The sequence below is a fragment of the Astatotilapia calliptera genome, chromosome 3 (genome assembly GCF_964374335.1).
Source record: "Astatotilapia calliptera chromosome 3, fAstCal68.1, whole genome shotgun sequence".
NCBI classification, from domain to species: Eukaryota; Metazoa; Chordata; class Actinopteri; order Cichliformes; family Cichlidae; genus Astatotilapia; species Astatotilapia calliptera.
This window is the reverse complement of record NC_137424.1, coordinates 51,706,504-51,730,599: the sequence shown is the minus strand read 5'-3', so window position 1 is coordinate 51,730,599 and position 24,096 is coordinate 51,706,504. Positions and strand designations below refer to the sequence as shown.

At 38.1% G+C, this 24,096-nt stretch overlaps 1 protein-coding gene across 1 annotated transcript; it reads right to left on the bottom strand.

Moving 5' to 3' along the window:
• Positions 1 to 542: 542 nt before the first annotated feature.
• On the bottom strand, positions 543 to 24,006 carry LOC145423355 (adhesion G protein-coupled receptor F5-like; the record flags this gene model as incomplete). The annotated part of the gene is made up of 25 exons (XM_080295698.1): positions 543 to 842; positions 1,133 to 1,208; positions 1,329 to 1,379; positions 1,723 to 1,764; positions 1,861 to 3,234; positions 3,319 to 3,495; positions 4,642 to 4,823; positions 4,942 to 5,073; positions 5,258 to 5,461; positions 6,631 to 6,852; positions 6,950 to 7,071; positions 10,209 to 10,261; positions 10,368 to 11,053; positions 11,195 to 11,362; positions 11,459 to 11,614; positions 14,517 to 14,555; positions 14,733 to 14,774; positions 15,180 to 15,209; positions 16,951 to 17,118; positions 17,215 to 17,370; positions 20,117 to 20,155; positions 20,333 to 20,374; positions 20,758 to 20,787; positions 23,555 to 23,722; positions 23,826 to 24,006. Coding segments are annotated over 25 exons (4,599 nt in total), but the record flags the coding sequence as incomplete, so codon positions are not given.
• Between the last annotated feature and the right edge of the window lie 90 nt (positions 24,007 to 24,096).

Below are 24,096 nucleotides of genomic sequence, written 5' to 3'. Positions count from 1 at the left end.
TTTACATTTACATTTTTTTTTCCTGGAGACCCTGTGACACCCCATTGAAAAGCCGTAGGCTGCGGATCTCTTAAGATCTCACTATTGGGTTTGTAAGGCCATTAGGGCTGGGTATCGTCACTGATTTCTAGATTCGATTCGATTAAAATCTTGGAAATTTTGCCTCAGACACAGAGTCACAGGTTCTACACTCCATAGTGTACATAAATGCCATTTCTTTTGCACAATATCCAATTGCTAACCTCTGTATATTCTTTATTTCATATATATGTACACACACACACACACACGTGTATATATATATATATATATATATATATATATATATATATATATACATATATATATATATATATATATAATTGAGAACCTTCTGGAAACTTAAGCATTTTATTGTACATGGATATACTCACTCTTTAGAATAAGTAAACTTAACTCTTCCTCTAAAACAGATGAATAAAAATGTATTACTAATTGCAAATATGTACTCTGTGACATGTGATAATCATGCATTCAAATCAAAATCAAAGATAAATAACAAGTTATAATTACAATTCCAACATTTATTATGCCATTCAAAAATATTGTAGCAATCACATACGTTTCTCTTAATTAAATTTTCTTCAAAATCAAGCCAGATTCTTGTAGGATTCAATATTATTTAATATATAAATAAAACCATCACAGATTATCTTATTGTAAATATGGCAAAAAAGAGGGGAGGGGGGGGGGGGGGGGAGCCGACTTGTTGGTTATCTGAATAACCACAGTTTTCTGCACACATTATGTGTTGCTAGCAGAATGGAAATCACTGGATGCACTGGATGTCGTCTGGTAGCCATCTAAAAAAAAAAAAGTGAAGTTATTCTGTGTTGTGTATTCAAAAAAAATAAAAAATAGAACAGTAGATACAGTACGACACCAGGAATCTGTAGTTTTGTTGGCAGATTAAATAATTGTATAAATAACATTTTTTTAAATGACATTTTGTATGTGTTGATGCAAAACACATCCAATTATTATTTTCCATGTTGGACTGCCTGATCAAAGTACAAGCACACCTAAAAACACACAGCTTTCACTTCATTTTTACAGAGAAATTAAGTTGATGGTTTCCTTGATGGTTCTTTACCTCTTCCACGTCTTCCACGTCTCCAGTTCCTTAAAAATCGAAGTCGACTTGATGTTGAGTTTCCAGCACTTGTGCTCTAAAAAAACAAAACAAAAAGCAAATCAAACAATATTAACAAAAAGCAAATTAGCTGTGATTAACAAGAAAGGAAAGAAAAAAGGAACATGAAGCCCATGACAGGGAAACTTGTTCTTACCCCTGTCCTACTTCTGGACGGTTGTGACCATGATGCCATTGCTGACCGCACCTGATAAATGAAATGTCAAATGTTAGAACACTAAAATAGAAGTCACAGAAATTTGATAAATTTGTTCTTATTGCCAAGCCAACTATCTTGTATTGTTTTTGCTCTATGGTGATGTTCATCATATTTTTTTGTGTGTGTTCTTGTGTGGAATATGAGCATATGCACATAACTGTTATTTATTAAATGGTCCCGTCTACTACTTGTCTACTTCTATCCTCAAGTCTGAGTAGCCATTTAAACGGGCTTACAGAGAAACCATGACATGGCACTGAAAGTGGAAGTGGATTTTAGTGCAGTATTATTAGAATTTATATTTCTGTTCTTAAAATTGAGCTGTACGTACCTTACCGTCCAGCAGTGTTCCAAACACCAAAATAAAGAAGCCCTTTTTAAAAAACAGAGTAACATGAGTTATCAAGGATTTAGTGATTAAAGATGCTACTATCATGGTATACAGATAGGGGAAAAAATGAATTTGTACCTGTAGTGAATTGAAGAATGCAAATGCAATATGGATTCCTTCATTTGTTGAATCAGCCAGAATTCCAATTCCCAAACCCCAAGTTATGCCAAAAAATGGTGTGAGCACAGCCAAGCTCTTGGCAATAACCACTAAGACGTGCTTTTCCTCTGCTTGTGCAGCAGTTGTTCCAACCCTTCTCCTTATGATTTTGTACAAAACCACAACCAGGATAATGAGGTTTGTCACCACTATTAAAAGTGCAGGAATCACAAATGCCAGCAGAGCTTTGGACTTTTCCCAGTTGAGCCAGCATATGGTATCCTCTCGAATGTATCCGTTGTCAGGTGCAGTTGCAGCTATAGTTACTGTTGCAATGATGAGAGGAGCTCCGTAGCCTAGAAAAAATCCAATGGCCAGCATAGATGCTTTAGACAAACCCCCACCAAAAACATTAGTTGTACGGTAGAGCAGCAGCATAGCTGAGGCCAGCATCCAGAAGAACAGGGCTAGGTAGAAAAAATGGATAAAAAAGGTAGCTGCAGTGCATGCTGGGGGGTTTTTAACTTTTTCATCTGAAATGGCCGCTCCAATTATAAACCAAATGTTTGCAATCAGGAGGGAAACGGCGATGTTAACAATGGCAACATGACGCAAGTAAGAGGTTTCATTCTTTCTTATTTTTCTCCAAATGAGGCCTTCAATGATGAGACATATGACCAAGGATCCCATTGAAATGCCAACTCCAATGTAGGTTATAATGTCCAAATAGAGTTTCTTCGGACTGTTCGGTGACATGAGGATGGAGAATGAGGTCAGGTGGTTGCAGTTGCAGGTGACAGTTTCTGTTTCATTTATGTTTAACACTAACTCGCAGCCCTTGCCGTCCCATCCTCCCAGACCATCAAAGAGGCTGAAGTTCCAGAAGACACATTCAGGGTTTTCCAGTGTATCATTTAAAATGTCATATGTGAAAGAGATATTATTGATTTGGCCAGTGGACTGAACAAGTACAACCCTGCCATTTATGGACTTGAGCGATGAATTGGCCTCATCTCTTGCAGGTAGTACGTTATCTAAGGAGTTAAATACTATCATAGTGATTGTTTTGTTATCTCCATTAGACTCTGGTATTTGTATTGTCACTGAAGAATTAAATTCAGCATTGAAAGTGTCTGTGAATGTAGTTCTGTTTAACTGAATAAAGCCTGTCATAATCTCAAAAGTTGCATTGACAAGACGAGATGTTATTTTTTCAAGGGAGTCCAAAAATGATGAGCTAACACTTTTAACATCAGTGTTGTTTGAGATCCTTTTGTTGTCATTGTTATTGAGAATGTTCCATGTTTTCTTTGTTCCATTGATGGTGAGAAACCCTGCTGTTATCAAGACATTCTATAGTAAAGAGAAAAGAATGATTTTAGATTAAAAACATTAACTGTTCAGAATGTGAAAACGTCTGCAATCTAATCAACATACCTCCATTGAATCTCTGCTAATTGAGATATCGAGGGATGAAGATTTGTTGGCGACATTGCTGAGTATTCTCACAATAGCTTTAACGTTGGCAGGAGATGTAATCACTTCTTCAGTAAAATTGACAGTGACGTTCTTGAGCTGTTCCAAAAATACTGGCAATGTAGCGGCAGTCAAGAACTGTGAGATTTGAACAGAGGAAAGAACAATGTTACATGTTAACTCCACTTAATAATTTTATATATTCTACTTATTTTACTTTCTTCTAGTTTTCCTGCAGGTTTAAGCATAAGTGATGCACTTGCTTTAAAATCACATATGAGGCTTCTGATGCATTTTTCTCATTCCCTTTTTAAGGAGAACACTGGACCACACACACAGGACCACTGTGCATCAACAGTACAGATATTCATTCATTACATACAGCCAATATACTGATATAGAATTATTATTACACATAATTATTTGCTAGTCTTGGTACCCGGGAATCAGTCTGCCAGGGCCTCTGCTCCCATTTGACGTGCGACACCCATTGCAGCTGACCCCCAATGGTACCTCCTACAGGACTGTGGGCCTACAGGAGGATGAGCCCATGTCTCTTTTGCAGGCTGTGTCTGGCACACTATGTGCAGAGGTGTCCAGTGACCATATGATTTTACTATTTCGTGGCTGACTGTGGACTTTAGGAGGACCATGAAACCACCACAACATAAATACCTCAGAGAAAACACTGACAATAAAGTGGAGTGGGTTAAAAACACAACTGCACTTTACAGGAAGGGCCAGAGTTTTCTCTATTTTCTGAGGCAGATGAGGTCTTTTAACATCTGTTGGATAATACTCTATGAATCTGTTGTGGGCAGTGCTTTCCTCTGTGATGTTGCATGCTGTACCCATTTTAGGTGGTGTTGGGGAGTAGGATGGTATCTAAGATAAGTTCAATACAGGCCAATACCTCCCACCAACTCCATCACAGTTGCCAAATTAGGGTTTGGCTCAGACCATTACTACATCTGACCTCTGTATATTTTATACATATGTACACACACACACACTTAATGATGTGCATACATTATTATAGTTGTACATATATTTATTCTTATAATTCTCATATTCCTATTCTTGTAATTCTCTTGTTTCTTGCATTTTGCACAAGACTGTTGCTTGAAGCTTGCACACAAGAATTTCACTCGCATGTGCTGTACCAGTGTACCAGTATATTGTGATGTGACAATAAAAGTAATTTGATTTGACTTGCATTGTGTTGCCTTAATTGAATCAATGATTCATTATCTGTTGTTGGAAACAACCAGAGCGCTAGGTTACCTGGGACTGGTCAAGCAGCTCCTGAACTGGCAACAGGATGCAGTTGTATTCAACATCGTCAAATTTCCTATTTTCCTTACACACTGCAGTTATTTCTCCCACCTTATTTGGTTGTGAACAGGGCACTGCAGCTTTGTAACCTATATCTCCTTGGCCAAATGTCTCATTTGTACAGTAAGCACCTATGCAGAGAGAGAACAAATACATCATCAGTTTTAATATGTATTTTTCATTTTGTATGTATGAATGCATGTTCATGATCATACTTGTGAATATCTGAATGTATTAAGTAATACTCACTCTGTGAGGATAACTGTAGTGTTATTGTATTTGCAAATACAGTTTGGTTTTTTAACTGACAGATGACTGTCTTTTCCCCTTCTTGACAACCTTGAGGTGTAGGATAATTATAGGTAATCGAAGTACCAGTGCCTAAACAACAACAATAAAGGTAAGTTAAAAATATCCTAGAGAGCAGAACAATAGCAAGACCGAAAAGTTACAAAATAATATTAATTGCATTAAATATGCTTTTGTGAAAAATGCTGTAATATAAAATGTTTCTCAGTAACAGATTTGCCTTTTGTTGATTTTTGTGTTTTTGTGTCAGGCTTACCTGCTGCAGAAATGTTCTGAAACTGAACCTCATACCCAGCACTCACACTGCAATTCAGAGCCACACTTCCTCCAGAACATTGCACATACTGTCTGATTGGTGAGACTGTGATTGTGGGTTTTGTTTTCAGACTGAATGATGTTGCAGATTTCTGACGAAAAAATGCTTTGTCATTTGTGCGCATCAGCCGACATTCATAAACTCCTGTAATTAAAAGTGAAAATTTCAAATTAAACCAACAAAAGAGGTATAAAATATTTGTAATAACAACAACAATAACATTTTTGGAATACTCCTGGTTTTCCGCCCTCATACACTGAAACTTTACTTTTTAGCAATCCAACCCTAATTTTTCTGGGAATAACCAACTGCGATTGTGTAAAAATATAGCTGAAATGCTTAAAAGCAGAACATATTACATTCTGCATTGAAATGAAAGGACTCTTTACAATGTATTGTGAGGGAAAAGAAACTGGACTGCACAGAACTAAAAAGTAGAATATCAGCTCATTAATAATAAAATAGTACAGTAAAAAAAAAACAACCTAATATTCTGTTTGGCCACAAATTGTCATAAACTGCACACCCGTTATAATGTGCTTGCAAACCCAAGAGGGGAAACTGTTTGTCTGCCCCCAACCAATGGCGGTACTCTTTTGCATCACTAAACTATTATTTGAGAAGTGAGCCATAGAAACTGGGAAAAACTGTATATCAGAATATTAGTGTACCTATAAATGTCACGTCCCTTTGTTTAGATGCTATTGTGGTCCTTAAATCACTGGTTAAAATGCATATACTGCTCACATGAAGTGTAACAGCTCAGCAAAGGAAAACATTTTTTGGCTTTTGTACCATATTTCTTTTGTATGATCTGTGTTGTGGATTTTTTGGATGACATGTATACCTATACACTATATATCTATCTGCACTGAACATATATACTGTATACAGAGTTTTCCGCACCAGACATTTTGCTCTCATCAGAGTTTATTGCGGTGGTTCAGTAACATGGCAGAATTCTTCTGCACTGTATTTCTGTGAGAGACTTAGGCCCAACCATTGGATACCTCTTCAATACATAAAATAATTGTAGTGGTATATTTACTACACTAAGACAGACTGCACTATAATTATTTTTGGGTGAAACTTTCTCTGCAATTTGTTCTTTTCAAAAGCGGGTCAGACTGATTGATGCACTGACAATGCTTGCGTTGCACTGTAAGATGAATTTTACCCAGCCAATCAGAATTTTGCTGTTGCTCTGGCCTGAGTACTAAGAGAAAACTGTGATGCAGAACTTTAATTTAAATTTTAATTAAACAAATTCTATTAAAATGTATTCCTATTGAATGCAGCAACCCATTTCTTACCATCGTCAGCGCTAATAAACCTGGACACAGTTAAGGTTGATTTTCCATCCTTAATTGAATTAATGCTGTGTTCTTCATCTTCAGATATGAGCACCGTATTACGTCTCCACTCTGCTGCTGAGACATTGCCAAAATTGAGATCCACTGGTGGAGGGCCACATGTTACAGTCACTGTTTGCTCATAAAATCCATCATTTGGCGAAAATGTCAGGGGACCCGAGGCTTTAAGGACAAAAATGTCACACAATTATTAAACAACTATCTGGACCAACAAATATTCACAACATTTGAAAGCATAAATGTAAAAAAACTACCTTACCCTCAAATATTACAGGGTATAATTTTGCCAGGTTGTTGGATATGTTTAAATTTGTTGTCTGAAAGTCTGGTGTAATAGAAGAGGGAGCACTGACTTGATATTGGGCAATGGTACTTCCACTCCTGCAACAGAGAACAGAATTCCTTTAAAAGAATGTAACCACAAAAGAGTTGCCAACTCTTAAGTTCTCACATGCTATGTGTTCACTCACACAGGCCAAACAAGTTTCATCTCAAATAACAAAAACATCAAATGCCTTTAGTTATGGCAACAACAAAAAAAAGAAATTACAGTAAATTGCAAATAATTAACAATTAATTTTTTCTCTACTGGGTAAAGGCTAAATGTCAGACTATTTCCAGATTATATGTTTTTAGAATGAGTAGTAGAGACAGTTTTACTGCATGTTGAGTTTTCCCTCAGTCACATTAATTTACAACTTAACAGATGGAAATGTTTACAGTGAAGTCTTCGTTGTGATGAGGCAGGATAGACTAAGACATTTCATCACATAAAAGTAACCTACGTTTACTGCTTTAATATCTTTTTATTCTTTCCTCCTAGTTTATTAAATAAAATATATTGTACACTTCATGGCTGAAGGTAATAAACAGAATCAGTAACAAAGCGCAGCCTTTAGCCAGCACTCTTCATCTTGCTGCCAAAGCAAACCAAGCATTCAGTCCATTTGTTAGTGAAGCCAGATATCTTGCATCAACAGGTCGATATTCATGGGCCACAATGGCCAACAGTGGGCCAAAGATGTCACGGTACTGGGTCTGGGACCCAATGTTTTCTGTTTTTTTATTTAGTTCTTGGTTTTGTTGTTTTTCGTGGTTTTGATTGTCGCTCTTGTTTCCTGCTTATGTTATTTATAGTTTGTAATGTTTAGGTTTCTGTCTCTGTGCCACTCCTGTCTTCCTTGTGTCACATCTAGTCAAGTTATGTTTTCATGTCTGTGTTTCTCCTTGTTTCACTGTCAAATTCGTATTTCTGTGCCTCTCTCGTGTTTCCTCTTACTTTGATGGTCTCATGTCCTATGCTAGTGTTTTCAGTTTTGCTTCCTCCCTGTCTCGTTATGTGTGATTACTCCCAGCTGTGCTCTCCTCCTGTGTCTAATTCCCTCATTATCCCTCTGTGTATCTACGCCCTTTATCTTCTACTGTTTGCTGGTGGGTTGTCTGTGTATTACTCACTGCAGGTCTAAGGGTCCCATGGTCCATAGTTTGAGTTTCAGTTGTTTAGTTTCGTTTTACTTGTTTCTAGTTTCCTCTCTGTTTAGGTCATATTAGTTTAGTCATTGCATTCCTGTATTTTTATTCGCTCTGCTCCAGTTAAAGGAATGTTTTCAGTTTAAGTTTGTTGTCAGTGTCTGCATTTGGGTCCACACTCTCTCCACTCCACACGTCTGTCATAGCCGACGTGACAAAAGAACACCCCGAGGACTTCATTTAAAGGCTTTTTGTAGGTTATGAAATGTTTAACATGATCAGTTTCCGACTCGCCCTGTGGGCAGTCTTGACCCTTCAAGCTCAGGTCCTCTGCCAGATGCCTGCAGGCTTGAGGGTCCTTTGCAGGATCTTTGATGTTCCAAGGACTGCCCACTTCTAGATGTAGACCTCAGATGTCGTTGCTGGGATCAGCTGTACCCTTTTGCTCAGTTTAGGAATCGCTGCCCCGAGTGCTCTGATTATCGCTGGGACCCATTTTGCATTCACCCTCCACAGCATTCTCATTAAAAGTAAGGCTCCATTTAAAAATAACAGAAAATAAAATGTGAAAATTGTGGCCTTCAAATGAAGTGCCTAACTTCAGAAAAATTCAATAAAAAAATTATTTTAAAATGAATGGGGACACTTTCGCAGATAATAAATCTCATCTGAAATCTTAACAACTGAAGAGTAGTGTCAGTAGGATCTTTTGACCCAGCATTTTGAGTTTTAGTTTATTTTGAGCCTTTATAAACGGCTCGTTTTTTGTTATTCCACGTCACGTTGCACATTCTGTTTTGGTCTGCTTTTGAGTCCTTCTTCACAATACATGCAGTCTGCCTCAGTCAGACTGTGACAGAATGACCTGACCATATAATGGACTCAGCAGACGGGAGGCAGCTTTCACTCAGCTGGAGGAAGAGCTCCACTGGAAGTCGTGGCATGCTGCCAACTACAAGTGCATTGTCCGTGGGACCCAGCTGGCTCTCGGAGGTCCCCGGAGCTGACAAAAGCACCCACCTGTTGCTCCGCCTGCACCCAAGGCTCGCCCGCTTCAGGTGGGAGTCCTCTGTGTAACTTCAGGTGCTCTCCAGGATGCATAGGGCTACTTTACTCACACTGGAGAAAGTTATCTCAGGGTGCTTTTGGAATAAAAAAAAATGCACCATGACAGTTTCTAAGGGCCCAGGTATATAAAGCTTGTTGTACTTCTTTCGTCATCATACCTTTCTGTAATTTCAATAGCTAAATGGCCTGTATTATATAGCGCTTTACTAGTCCCTAAGGACCCCAAAGCGCTTTACATATCCAGTCGTCCACCCATTCACACACTGGTGATGGCAAGCTACATTGTAGCCACAGCCACCCTGGGGCACACTGACAGAGGCGAGGCTGCCGTTCACTGGCGCCACCGGGCCCTCTGACCACCACCAGTAGGCAACGGGTGAAGTGTCTTGCCCAAGGACACAACGACCGAGACTGTCCAAGCCGGGGCTCGAACCAGCAACCTTCCGATTACAAGGCGAACTCCCAACTCTTGAGCCACGATCGCCCCTAGCTGACTTCTCTCTAGTCTGCTTTGATCTTAGTCTCTTCCTCTCCATGGAGTGTTCTGCGTATTGTAGCCAAGTATCTCAAAAGGTCACTCAAGGACCACTATAGATCAGCTGGTAAGTTTTTAGTGATTGTCACACTAGGGATTATACGTAATGATGTAGGAGACTTTCCCTTCATGTAGTCCTAAAATTCAGCCACAGAGGGTGTAGGTTTTCAACTTAGGCATAATCCTTTCTTTCAGGTCACCTGCTTTCGAATTCAGTGCCTTCAACACACCAGTTGTTCTTGGAGGTTGTTAACTAATCTCATTGGGTTAGGATGATAATATCCCCCCATAACTAGTTAACACTAAAATATCAGTTTTGTGAAAGGACTTTGCAAAAACAGGTGGAATGTTTCAATAACCATACTATAAAAGGAGTGGAAGACGAAGAAAAAAAAAACCTTGTTAGGAATAGTTAAGTTAATAAAACAAAGACATTGTGAGTTACCGGAAATTAATTAATTTTGTTTCTATTCCTTGGTTTGTTCCTTCAAGTCTGATCTGTTTGAGACAATGACAAAACACAAGAATTAATATCCCATACAGTTAGTAGATTGAGAACACAAGAAAACTAAATGACACAGAAAAACAGCAAATAAAGACTTACAGTTTCTTTAACAGTTTTGTGAAATTCATTGGTTTCCTGATTGTATTCTTCCTTGAATTCAACATCCATAGTTATGTTAAATGTCTTTGTTATCAGTGTAGTTGTTTTTGTCGTTGATGTTGTTGTGGTCGATGTTGTTGTCGTCGATGTTGTTGTTGTTGTTGATGTTGGAGTTGTCGTCGATGTTATGTTTGCTGTTGGTATTGGCGGTGCTATTGTGCTTGTTGTTTGTGTTGTCGCTGCTATTGAGCTTGTTGTCGATGTTGTGTTTGTTGTTGGTGTTGTCGCTGATGATGTGTTTGTTGCTGGTGTTTTCGCTGATGTTGTTGTTGATGTTGTTGTTGTCGTCGATGTTGTGTTTGTTGTTGGTGTTGTTGCTGATATTGTGCTTGTTGTCGATGTTGTGTTTGTTGTTGTTGTTGTTGTCGTCGATGTTGTGTTTGTTGTTGGTGTTGTCGCTGATGTTGTGTTTGTTGTTGGTGTTGTCATCGATGTTGTGCTTGTTGTTGGTGTTGTCGTCGATGTTGTGTTTGTTGTTGGTGTTGTCGCTGATGTTGTGTTTGTTGTTGGTGTTGTCATCGATGTTGTGCTTGTTGTTGGTGTTGTCGTCGATGTTGTGTTTGTTGTTGTGTTTGTAATTGTTGGTATTGATGATGTAGTTGTAATAGTTGGACATGGATTAAAAGCTGTGAAGAATAAATTAAAATCCATGGAAAAAGAAGGAAATTAGTCCAAAACAAATTAATTTATTCAAGACATATTTGAATACATTCTGTGAGTATATAACCACACTCTGGTCACGTAAAAATTATTTGCTAAATCCTTACTTGAAATTGGTTCACAGAACTCTCCACCAGGAGGAAGCCCTTGGATGCATTCACAGGTTTGGGAGGTGACATTACTGCATGCACCGTATTGGCCACACTTCTCACATGACCAGGCAAACTGGTCCTCACATTGACACTGCAGTCCTCCAGTGGAGTTTGGATAGCACCCTGATAAAGACATTTAAGACAATCACCAAACACAGCTCATAAATCATGCACCAGAGTATGAACACATTTAAATGTGACTGAGCACAAAATTCTTACATGTGGTGAAGTTCAAGTCTTCTAGTATTAAAGACTCAGTGATGTTTTGGGGGAAGGACACATTTTCCACATAGCCTCTAAACAGATCAATGAAATTTGAGGGCAGACTGGATATTGGGAAGAGCAAGTTCAAGTCTATATAAAACTCCACTGGCTCTGTAGAGGAGACAAGAAGAAAATCATCACAAGACTCTTTCACAATTATGAGAAACAACATTTACATAAATTGTTTATGAACAAGCACAACATTTATCTAACATGTATGTTTTTGCTTCTATTGAGACATGCAAGACCAGAAGTAGTAGGGAAGTAAAGGGCCACACCTCTTAATTTTTTAATTTAGATTTTTTTTCAGCTCCATTTTCACAGGTGTAAAAACAGTATCTAGCCATGCAGTCCACCTATTTCAAACATTTATGAAAGGATGGATCTTTCTAACGAGCTCACTAACTCACTAACTACTGAGGTCCAAACCTCCTCTGGCATCAGCTTAAATACATGAGTTTTCTTGGCTGGGCAGCTGCAGCTGATCCAATCAAACATAAATTATTAAATTTTGAAAACAACATTGATTTTGATGCAAATGTTTATTATAATGATGAATAATATTCTAAATGTTATTCAATAAGAAATGTAATAGTATTTGCATATTGCATTTAAATAGTAGAAGCATTTATATAAATCTTGTTGAAATTGGAAATTATTTAAAAACATTAAATCATCGGTTTCAAGTGACCTAGTAAACCTAGTCAGATTACCAAAGACAGTACTATCCTTATTGACAAAATTGATTTTCCGAATGCTCATTTTTCAATAACAAGTGGATTTCTTTTGACTTATTGAAGTTATCATCTCCCTATTTTTTGGATTATACATGATTCAGATGTTAAGTGTTCATTTAGTGTGAGTGAACCACCTTAAAAATAGTAAGGCTAAGAACACAAGAAAGAATTACGGCATTGAAGACATATAAATAAATCAAAATTGGGATGACGTATATATTGATGACCCAAGTCAAACATAAAATGAAAATGTGAAAAAGTTTTCTTGAAGATATCAATAAATATTTTGTAAGAATAACTCCAAAGTTGGCTGGTAAAACTATGATCTTTTTTCTGTCTGCTGCACCCTGGAATTGCTTTCAGTGAACAGCTTGAAGATAATTGCTTAACATTAATACTAGTGGTGCAACAGATCACGGTTGATCCGTAATCCGAACCGATCCCACTCTACAGTTCGGCACGCACGTGATCCGAAGATTCGAAAAAGAAGAAAAAAAGTACGTGTATGGTGGGTGTGGTGGGTCTGCCAAGTGATAGATATGGCCAGCGCTAGCGGTCTAAGTGGAGGAGCAGAGGAGTTTGCGGTATTTAAGCAGCCCTTTGCTGCCCATTCGACCAGGCAAAAGCTATTACAAAAGCTATTGGGGTGTTTAGCTGCAGACGGGAGGCCATATTTCATTGTGCAAAACAAGGGGTTTAAACTATGATGAACCTGCTTGAGCCACGCTATGATATCCTGTTTGCGTCCACTTTAGTGGCAAGATCGTTTCAAGCATGTATGAGCAGGAAGAGATTTAAGTTGTGGCTGAACTGTCCCAGGCATCTTCTATTGCCCTAACTACTACAAATGGGTGTAGCAACGGAAAGCTACGTGACCGTGACTGCTCATTATATCACAGCGGAGTGCAATATAATGAGCAGTGTGTATTATTGTAGGGTCTACCTTACAATATAAAGTGCCTTGAGGCGACTGTTGTTGTGATTTGGCGATTTATAAATAAAATTGAATTGAATTGAGTGGTAGATACAAAGCCTTATACTGTCCTATATTGAACCATAATTGCTTTTTTTAAATAATTGCATGGAATGAGTCTTGAGTTGAATGTTTTGAACAGGCAAAAAAGACTTCAATAAGTAAATGTTAATTTTTTTAATTTTTTTGTTTTTACTGATGCGAAAATTGAGCCAATCCCTGACTTAAAACCGTGATCCAATCCGAACCGTGACATTTTTGATCAGTTGCAGCACTAATTAACACTACTACTACTACTACAACTAATAATAATATAGTCCTGCTGCAGTCGATTTCAGAACTTGGTGCAGCAGCTCTACAGGTCATTTGAGAGTGCCTCCCAGATGACCAAAATCCTCACTATTTTGCTAAGGGAGAGACACTTCAGACACGCTAAAACAATAAGCTTATTTCTGCTTATATCTGCAATCTAATTTGTTCAGTCACTACACAGAGATCATGACAGTGTCACGGTTAGAACCTGATTCGAATGCTTAAAGATCAGCTCTTTTAACCACAGCAGGTAGCTGAAAAAGTTCAACTCTACAAGAACATCGAGTTGATCCAGACCTTGTTAAAAAGATCGGCACAGCTAAAAAAAAATAAAAATAAAAAAGACAGAGAAGATATAAAGGGGACAGAACATGGAGAATATTTAAGGTCATAGATACCCAGGTATAGCAGAACTGAAAGATGTAGTAGTGACAGTCAAAAGAGCCTCACCATAAAAACACTATAAGAATTCCAAAGGATTTGCTCCTGACTCAGAAAGACATTAACTAGGACTAGTTTGTGAAAACAACAGAACATTCATATTTAGAGAGTTGAAGGATGGGACTCTGTTAGAATTACAAGACTTGGAAAGAACTAAGAAAACTTCAAGTTGCAGTGTTAATCAGATATTTCAGGAATGTGGTTTCCCTTAAACAGACAAATACAAATGACAATGAATCCACATTTTTGCACAGATTTTTGGCCTGTGAGCCCCTGAATGGCCCACTGAATGACCAAATGAAAGACCCACTGACGGCCCACTGAACTGAATTTGGTGGTGAAAAATGTTTGTTATGTTAATTTAAGAGCTGTTAACACTGACCGGTCAGTTCTGACCGGGGACACTAAAGTAAGGGGATGGGGTGCACAAAACCAGACGGTTAAATAGCGGTGTAGTTACAACGACGGTGATGCAGTTTTTTACATTTTAAAGTGCAAGTGATGATCAAGAGCTCAGAGACATTTATACTTTTCATTTGATATGTCATACCATATGGTGAAGTAGGAATTGTTGCTTCTGTTGTTGTGACTGTGAAAACAGAAAAAAGCAGTAGTTCAGATTTCAGTATACTTTTCTAATGCAGCCAAATAAATAGCTGTGTTGGTACAACAAAAGTCATTCATGTTTTAGATTTTACAGTGCAACTGATAATCTGGAGCTCACACAAGGACATTTATTCTTCACGTTACATTTCGAAAGCCATACCGGTTGTTGCTGTAGTAAAGGGTGGGGTTGATGGAGTTATAACTATGGAAACAGCAGCAATTTAGATTTTAGCATACTTTTTTATCTTTCAAAATCATATTTTCCAATGCAGCCACAAAATCTAATGTACATCATCCGTGCAACATTACATATTATGTCTGTTGCAACTTATATATTATGTTTTGAATATCAGGTGTTTGCTTTAAGGACATGCAGCAGAACACTTCAATTGTTGTGGTTACATATTATCCCCGTATAAGCTTTGGTCAGTAAAGGTAGCTTAAATTTATATTTGAAGCTATATAAATTATTAACACAAATTGAATTGTTGAAAGATTGTTTAAGTACAGTTTGTAAGTAAAATGACTACACATCTTTGTAATGAAATTTACTGGGGAAAAAATACTTTAAAGAATGAACAAAGAAGCAAGAAGGATGTTCACATACCAGGAGTTGTTGTTGGACATGAAGCAACATCTATGGAGGAAAATTATGACTTTAAAATGTTCATTTTCTAGTGAATGATAAAAATGATTAATGGCAAAGAAGAAAAAAACAAATGAAAGACAGACAAAAGAAAAAAGAACACGCCCTCATTTCTAACAACAAAAGGTTCACGCTGAAGCACATGTTTAATAAATGATTCTAAGTAACCATAATTCTATGTTGTGCTGGTCAGACACATTTATTAATGTTTTTGGTGAAAGCACTTATCTTTTGCAACAGCTGGAAGATTTCAGTGCTTACTTGTGATTAGTTTACAGAACTCTCCCTTAGAAGGAAGGAAATGTGAATTGATTTCTATGTTAAGAATAAAATAGAAAATGTATTAAAGTGATTTTAGAGTTTAGACTGGGAGGGTTGAGAGAATGATAGGTTGTGCCTCGACATTGGATGATTTAATGTAAACAACATCATTTAATATGTAGATCTGTATTGGTGTAACTCCTTTCCAGGCAACTAAAACTGACACAGTTATATAAACAAATGTATGGATCTAGGTTGGAGCTTCCATTAACAGCTGTGGATGGCAGGACTCAACCTGCCAGGCTCCTCAGGTTCAACTATTTGTTAGAGTGCCTGGGTCATCGATCCAGTGGTTTGTGGTTTTGGTTCTTTGATTTTGTTTAAGGAAAAGCTAGAATATAATGAATTTGATTTTGTTTATTTCATTATATTCTAGCTTTTCCTTATGGGTTAAAGGATTATTCTTAGTTTAGGTTCTTTGTGTGGGTTTTGTTAGAGTTTTAGTGTTCTGGTTTGTGATCTGTGATCCCCGTGCGTCTCTGTGTTATGTTTCCTGTTTTACTTTGAAGGTCCATGTCTGCTTCCCTTGTCTCGTTAGCCCTGATTTGCCGCAGCTGTGTTTCCCTCCTGTTTCCCATTCCCTGATTGCTCCCTCTGTGTATTTAAGCCCTGTGTTTTCATCTGTCTGTGTTGCGATCTCCCTTATCTACTCTCATCTTGCTGTGTGTTCAGCCAGCCAGCCAGCCAGCCAGCCAGCCAGCCAGCTATTAAGACACTCATGTCTTAATGTTCTGAAATAACCTCAGACCTATAATTACAATTGGATGGGAACAATCAGTAATGAAGCTTGGGCACAGAGTTTATTAAATAAAATTTGTGCAAGATCAATTAATTGCACTATTATTTAACTCTTTGTTGTCTGCAGTCTGGTTTTGCTTTTAGTGGACAGCTTGGAGATACTTGCCTAATAAGAAAGTAATGCCATCCCACAGTCCTGTGTACACCCTCAAAACAACCCTTTTGCCCTTCTCATCATGGCTATGTGGTCATGGTGGAAATTAATAAAGTTGGAGTCAACACTAGGCATTTAGCAGTACTGCTCAAGGAAAGTGAGAATCAATAGAGTAACTTTTTTCAGGTGTCATGAGATTTAAAAGTAAGCTCAACAAATGTAAGCAAATACAAAATTTGTCTGTGCAGTTTGGATCGTAGGGTATCTTGCTACGGTAAATATACCATTTCTCTGTTTCCTATGACGAGAAAAAAAACCTTAATATGCAAAAAATAGAGAGAAAGACCAAAGAGAGGACTGGAACGGAGAAGTTAAAGCTAAAGTCCTTTTGTCATACTGTAAAAAGACAAAAACAAACAAACCAAAGTTTAATCATTATTTTTGGTTGGTTAATTTGCACTTGTGCGGTGCGTGTGCTGCAGAGCAAGGAGTTAGAAACTGGCCGTGACAGAGGCTTACTTGCGATTGGTTCACAGAACTCTCCACCAGGAGGAAGCCCTTTGATGCATTCACAGGTTTGGGAGGTGACATTACTGCATGCACCGTATTGGCCACACTTGTCACATGACCAGGCAAACTGGTCCTCACATTGACACTGCTGTCCTCCAGTGGAGTTTGGATAGCACCCTGATAAACACATTTAAGACAATCACCAAACACAGCTCACAAATCATGCACCAGAGTATGAACACATTTAAATGTGACTGAGCACAAAATTCTTACATGTGGTGAAGTTCAAGTCTTCTAGTATTAAAGACTCAGTGATGTTTTGGGGGAAGGACACATTTTCCACATAGCCTCTAAACAGATCAATGAAATTTGGGGGCAGACTGGATATTGGGAAGAGCAAGTTCAAGTCTATATTAAACTCCACTGGCTCTGTAGAGGAGACAAGAAGAAAATCATCACAAAACTCTTTCACAATTATGAGAAACAACATTTACATAAATTGTTTATGAACAAGCACAACATTTATCTAACATGTATGTTTTTGCTTCTATTGAGACATGCAAGACCAGAAGTAGTAGGGAAGTAAAGGGCCACACCTCTTAATTTTTTAATTTAGATTTTTTTCAGCTCCATTTTCACAGGTGTAAAAACAGTATCTAGCCATGCAGTCCACCTATTTCAAACATTTATGAAAGGATGGATCTTTCTAACGAGCTCACTAACTCACTAACTACTGAGGTCCAAACCTCCTCTGGCATCAGCTTAAATACATGAGTTTTCTTGGCTGGGCAGCTGCAGCTGATCCAATCAAACATAAATTATTAAATTTTGAAAACAACATTGATTTTGATGCAAATGTTTATTATAATGATGAATTATATTCTAAATGTTATTCAATAAGAAATGTAATAGTATTTGCATATTGCATTTAAATAGTAGAAGCATTTATATAAATCTTGTTGAAATTGGAAATTATTTAAAAACATTAAATCATCGGTTTCAAGTGACCTAGTAAACCTAGTCAGATTACCAAAGACAGTACTATCCTTATTGACAAAATTGATTTTCCGAATGCTCATTTTTCAATAACAAGTGGATTTCTTTTGACTTATTGAAGTTATCATCTCCCTATTTTTTGGATTATACATGATTCAGATGTTAAGTGTTCATTTAGTGTGAGTGAACCACCTTAAAAATAGTAAGGCTAAGAACACAAGAAAGAATTACGGCATTGAAGACATATAAATAAATCAAAATTGGGATGACGTATATATTGATGACCCAAGTCAAACATAAAATGAAAATGTGAAAAAGTTTTCTTGAAGATATCAATAAATATTTTGTAAGAATAACTCCAAAGTTGGCTGGTGAAACTATGATCTTTTTTCTGTCTGCTGCACCCTGGAATTGCTTTCAGTGAACAGCTTGAAGATAATTGCTTAACATTAATACTAGTGGTGCAACAGATCACGGTTGATCCGTAATCCGAACCGATCCCACTCTACAGTTCGGCACGCACGTGATCCGAAGATTCGAAAAAGAAGAAAAAAAGTACGTGTATGGTGGGCGTGGTGGGTCTGCCAAGTGATAGATATGGCCAGCGCTAGCGGTCTAAGTGGAGGAGCAGAGGAGTTTGCGGTATTTAAGCAGCCCTTTGCTGCCCATTCGACCAGGCAAAAGCTATTACAAAAGCTATTGGGGTGTTTAGCTGCAGACGGGAGGCCATATTTCATTGTGCAAAACAAGGGGTTTAAACTATGATGAACCTGCTTGAGCCACGCTATGATATCCTGTTTGCGTCCACTTTAGTGGCAAGATCGTTTCAAGCATGTATGAGCAGGAAGAGATTTAAGTTGTGGCTGAACTGTCCCAGGCATCTTCTATTGCCCTAACTACTACAAATGGGTGTAGCAACGGAAAGCTACGTGACCGTGACTGCTCATTATATCACAGCGGAGTGCAATATAATGAGCAGTGTGTATTATTGTAGGGTCTACCTTACAATATAAAGTGCCTTGAGGCGACTGTTGTTGTGATTTGGCGATTTATAAATAAAATTGAATTGAATTGAGTGGTAGATACAAAGCCTTATACTGTCCTATATTGAACCATAATTGCTTTTTTTAAATAATTGCATGGAATGAGTCTTGAGTTGAATGTTTTGAACAGGCAAAAAAGTCTTCAATAAGTAAATGTTAATTTTTTTAATTTTTTTGTTTTTACTGATGCGAAAATTGATCCAATCCGTGACTTAAAACCGTGATCCAATCCGAACCGTGACATTTTTGATCAGTTGCAGCACTAATTAACACTACTACTACAACTAATAATAATATAGTCCTGCTGCAGTCGATTTCAGAACTTGGTGCAGCAGCTCTACAGGTCATTTGAGAGTGCCTCCCAGATGACCAAAATCCTCACTATTTTGCTAAGGGAAAGACACTTCAGACACGCTAAAACAATAACATCGAGTTGATCCAGACCTTGTTAAAAAGATAGGCACAGCTAAAAAAAAAAAAAAAAAAAAGACAGAGAAGATATAAAGGGGACAGAACATGGAGAATATTTAAGGTCATAGATACCCAGGTATAGCAGAACTGAAAGATGTAGTAGTGACAGTCAAAAGAGCCTCACCATAAAAACACTATAAGAATTCCAAAGGATTTGCTCCTGACTCAGAAAGACATTAACTAGGACTAGTTTGTGAAAACAACAGAACATTCATACAGTATTTAGAGAGTTGAAGGATGGGACTCTGTTAGAATTACAAGACTTGGAAAGAACTAAGAAAACTTCAAGTTGCAGTGTTAATCAGATATTTCAGGAATGTGGTTTCCCTTAAACAGACAAATACAAATGACAATGAATCCACATTTTTGCACAGATTTTTGGCCTGTGAGCCCCTGAATGGCCCACTGAATGACCAAATGAAAGACCCACTGACGGCCCACTGAACTGAATTTGGTGGTGAAAAATGTTTGTTATGTTAATTACTGTTAACACTGACCGGTCAGTTCTGACCGGGGACACTAAAGTAAGGGGATGGGGTGCACAAAACCGGACGGTTAAATAGCGGTGTAGTTACAACAGCGGTGATGCAGTTTTTTACATTTTAAAGTGCAAGTGATGATCAAGAGCTCAAAGACATTTATACTTTTCATTTGATACGTCATACCATATGGTGAAGTAGGAATTGTTGTTTCTGTTGTTGTGACTGTGAAAACAGAAAAAAGCAGTAGTTCAGATTTCAGTATACTTTTCTAATGCAGCCAAATAAATAGCTGTGTTGGTACAACAAAAGTCATTCATGTTTTAGATTTTACAGTGCAACTGATAATCTGGAGCTCACACAAGGACATTTATTCTTCATGTTACATTTCAAAGGCCTTACCGGTTGTTGCTGTAGTAAAGGGTGGGGTTGATGGTGTTATAACTATGGAAACAGCAGCAATTTAGATTTTAGCATATTTTTTTATCTTTCAAAATCATATTTTCCAATGCAGCCACAAAATCTAATGTACATCATCCGTGCAACATTACATATTATGTCTGTTGCAACTTATGTATTGTGTTTTGAATATCAGGTGTTTGCTTTAAGGACATGCAGCAGAGCACTTCAAGTGTTGTGGTTACATATTATCCCCATATAAGCTTTGGTCAGTAAAGGTAGCTTAAATTTATATTTGAATAGATAAATGATTAACACAAATAGAATTGTTGACAGATTTTAGGTTAATAAGTACAGTGACTACACATTTGTTAATGACGTTTACTGCAAAAAAATACTTTAAAGAAGCAAGAAGAATGTTCTCATACCAGGAGTTGTTGTTGGACATGAAGAAACATCTGTGGAGGAAAATTATGGTTTTAAAATTTTCATTTTCTAGTGAATGACAAAAATGAATAACAGCAAAGATGAAAACCAGAAATAGACAAAAAAAAAAGGAAACAAGAACACAAATACACCCTTATTTCTAACAACAGGTTTATATTAGAGTTAAAATGTTATAGGTTACCATTTCAAAAGCTAAAATGGCTTGGCTTGCTCCCTATGTAACCTACGCATATGAGCACGTGCATGAACTTCATAAAGGGAACAAGCAGCCTTGAGAAGAACAGACTGCACTCAATAAAGGAAGCCACCTGGCGTCACAAGATAACGACAACATCATGGGAGGCTGCATTCACATCGTATGACAACGCTTGCACAACATGCTTTGTAACCATATATTGTGTCTTAGCTAACATAGCAACAAGCTTCATGAATATTCATGAATATAAACAATAAAAGCAGCTTGCAGAGGGAAGCAAGTTGAAGTGGTTTGGAGACAACGGCTTCCCTTGCGGTGAGTGAAAATTTGAGCTCTGTGTGACCTCGTTCCTGGGTGAGTTTCTTTTTATCCAGCAGTATCAGGGGTAAAACTGTGACATTAAATTGGTCCTTCGAGCCGGATTCTAGTTCATCGGGGAGGAGAACGATGGGCTGAAGTCTCACGTCAGCCAGGAATACTTATCAAAAGACCTAGGGCACAAGATTTTCTGCCAGGCCGGTTGAATAGCATCTGCCTTCCCCCCAGCGGGCACGGATGTATGGATTCAAGACTGAGACCACGCGGTAACAACTTCACGTAAGTACAAAGGGGACAGCCCTGTAAACCGTGTTCCGTATATGCAGAGTAGTTTGGAACTACTGTACGTCTCTCTGGGAGAGCCAACGAAAGAAGTGTTTGTTGCTTTGTAAGGTAAAGCCGCGACCGTGAAGCCCGGTGTCCGGGACACCACCTGGCTGTCGTCACGGATGACTAGAAGTCTTTCAGAGAAAGCCACGAGCCGGGATTGTGAGGTCCGGGACTCTGTGCGGCCATCGTCTGGGACGTCAGGGAAAGTGAAATAAAAGTGAATAACGTTGTGTGTGCTCATGTGAGTGAGTGTGAAACAGGCACATTGTCTGTGGCACCAATTATTGTCAAAATGCAAAATCAGGCGAGTAAGACTGCCTCAGGGGGGGATGAGAAATTTATGGAAAAACACTCCCCAGGGAGCACACAAAGTGAAAATATGTTGGTAAAAAATTTAGTAAAACAGAAAAATAAATACCAAAGTAGATATCATAGAAACCTGATTGTATTATGTGAGATTATTACACTGTCTTAGCCCATGTTATACCTCTGATTTAAGCTTATGAAATTATTATATAGTTTTAGGTCTGTGAAGGTTCTCAGTCATCCAGGTCATCGTAGTCAAATGAGTTTGCAAAGAAAAGCGTCTGGACTTCTTTAAGTTGCTTGAAGACGTTTCACCTCTCATCCGAGAAGCTTCTTCAGTTCTAAGGTCAAATGGTGGAGAGTCCCAGATATAAACCTAGTGGGAGTGACCCCCCACAGAGGGACAAAAGGACCCCCTGATGATCCTCTAATCGCCTGAGCCAAGGTGTGAAACTGGGTGTGGGTCCCAATCAGCCAGAGTTTCGGGTGAGTTCATTGTGAAACCTGGCCCCACCTTATCATGCGAATTCCTGAGATCAGATGGCCCAGGATGTGAGTGGGCGTTAAGGCGTCTGGGAAGGGATCTCAAAACTGGATCAAAAAAGTCATTCTGAAAAACTCAATGAATTCTGAAAAGGCTGGTATTGTGATAGCAATAAACAAGTTTTTTTTAAAGAAATTGTTACTTTTCTCTATGTTTTATGAAATCTGGGAGTGGTTTTATTATTCTTTAGTGAAACAAGCAAAAAAAAAAAAAAAAAAGAGCTCTCCAGTGAGAAGAAGCCCTTTTATGTACCTACAGGTTTGTGAGGTGATATTACTGCAGAGTGCAAGATATTTAAAAGTAGAATAGGAGGCAGAGCCTTCAGTTTTCAGACTCCTCCTCGGGGAAACCATGGAACCAGCTCACTTTTTGAATAAAAAAAAATACACTCATGTCTTAATGTTTTGAAATAATCTCAGACCTATAATTATAATTGGATGGGAACAATCAGTAATGAAGCTTGGGCACGGAGTTTATTAAATAAAATTTGTGCAAGATCAATTAATTGCACTATTATTTAACTCTTTGTTGTCTGCAGTCTGGTTTTGCTTTTAGTGGACAGCTTGGAGATACTTGCCTAATAAGAAAGTAATGCCATCCCACAGTCCTGTGTACACCTTCAAAACAACCCTTTTGCCCTTCTCATCATGACTATGTGGTCATGGTGGAAATTAATAAAGTTGGAGTCAACACTATGCATTTAGCAGAACTGCTCAAGGAAAGTGAGAATCAATAGAGTAACCTTTTTCAGGTGTCATGAGATTTAAAAGTAAGCTCAACAAATGTAAGCAAATACAAAATTTGTCTGTGCAGTTTGGATCGTAGGGTATCTTGCTACGGTAAATATACCATTTCTCTGTTTCCTATGACGAGAAAAAAAACCTTAATATGCAAAAAATAGAGAGAAAGACCTAAGAGAGGACTGGAACGGAGAAGTTAAAGCTAAAGTTCTTTTGTCATACTGTAAAAAGACAAAAACAAACAAACCAAAGTTTAATCATTATCTTTGGTTGGTTAATTTGCACTTTTGCGGTGCGTGTGCTGCAGAGCAAGGAGTTAGAAACTCGCCATGACAGAAGCTTACTTTCGATTGGTTCACAGAACTCTCCACCAGGAGGAAGCCCTTTGATGCATTCACAGGTTTGGGAGGTGACATTACTGCATGCACCGTATCGGCCACACTTGTCACATGACCAGGCAAACTGGTCCTCACACTGGCACTGCAGTCCTCCAGTGGAGTTTGGATAGCACCCTTTTTAAGACAACACAAAACACAATTCATAAGGCATACAGGATCACATGAACACTATTACACATGACTGATTACAAAGTTTAAATTAACATCAAGTCCTTACATGTGGTGAAGGTCAGGTTTTTCAGTGTTAAAGACTCAGTGATGACTGGGGTTAGGGAGACATTTCTCACAATGTGTCTGAGTACATCACTGAAATCTGGGGCCACACTGGATGCTGGGATGTGTAATTCAAGGACTATATCAAAGTCTATTGGTGCTGTGAAGCAGAAAAAGGGGGGAATCCATCACATATACATAACACAATGATAGGAGATGATAGTTACAAGAAAATGCTGACAAAAGCTGTCACTTATATGGCCCCTGTTTATTAC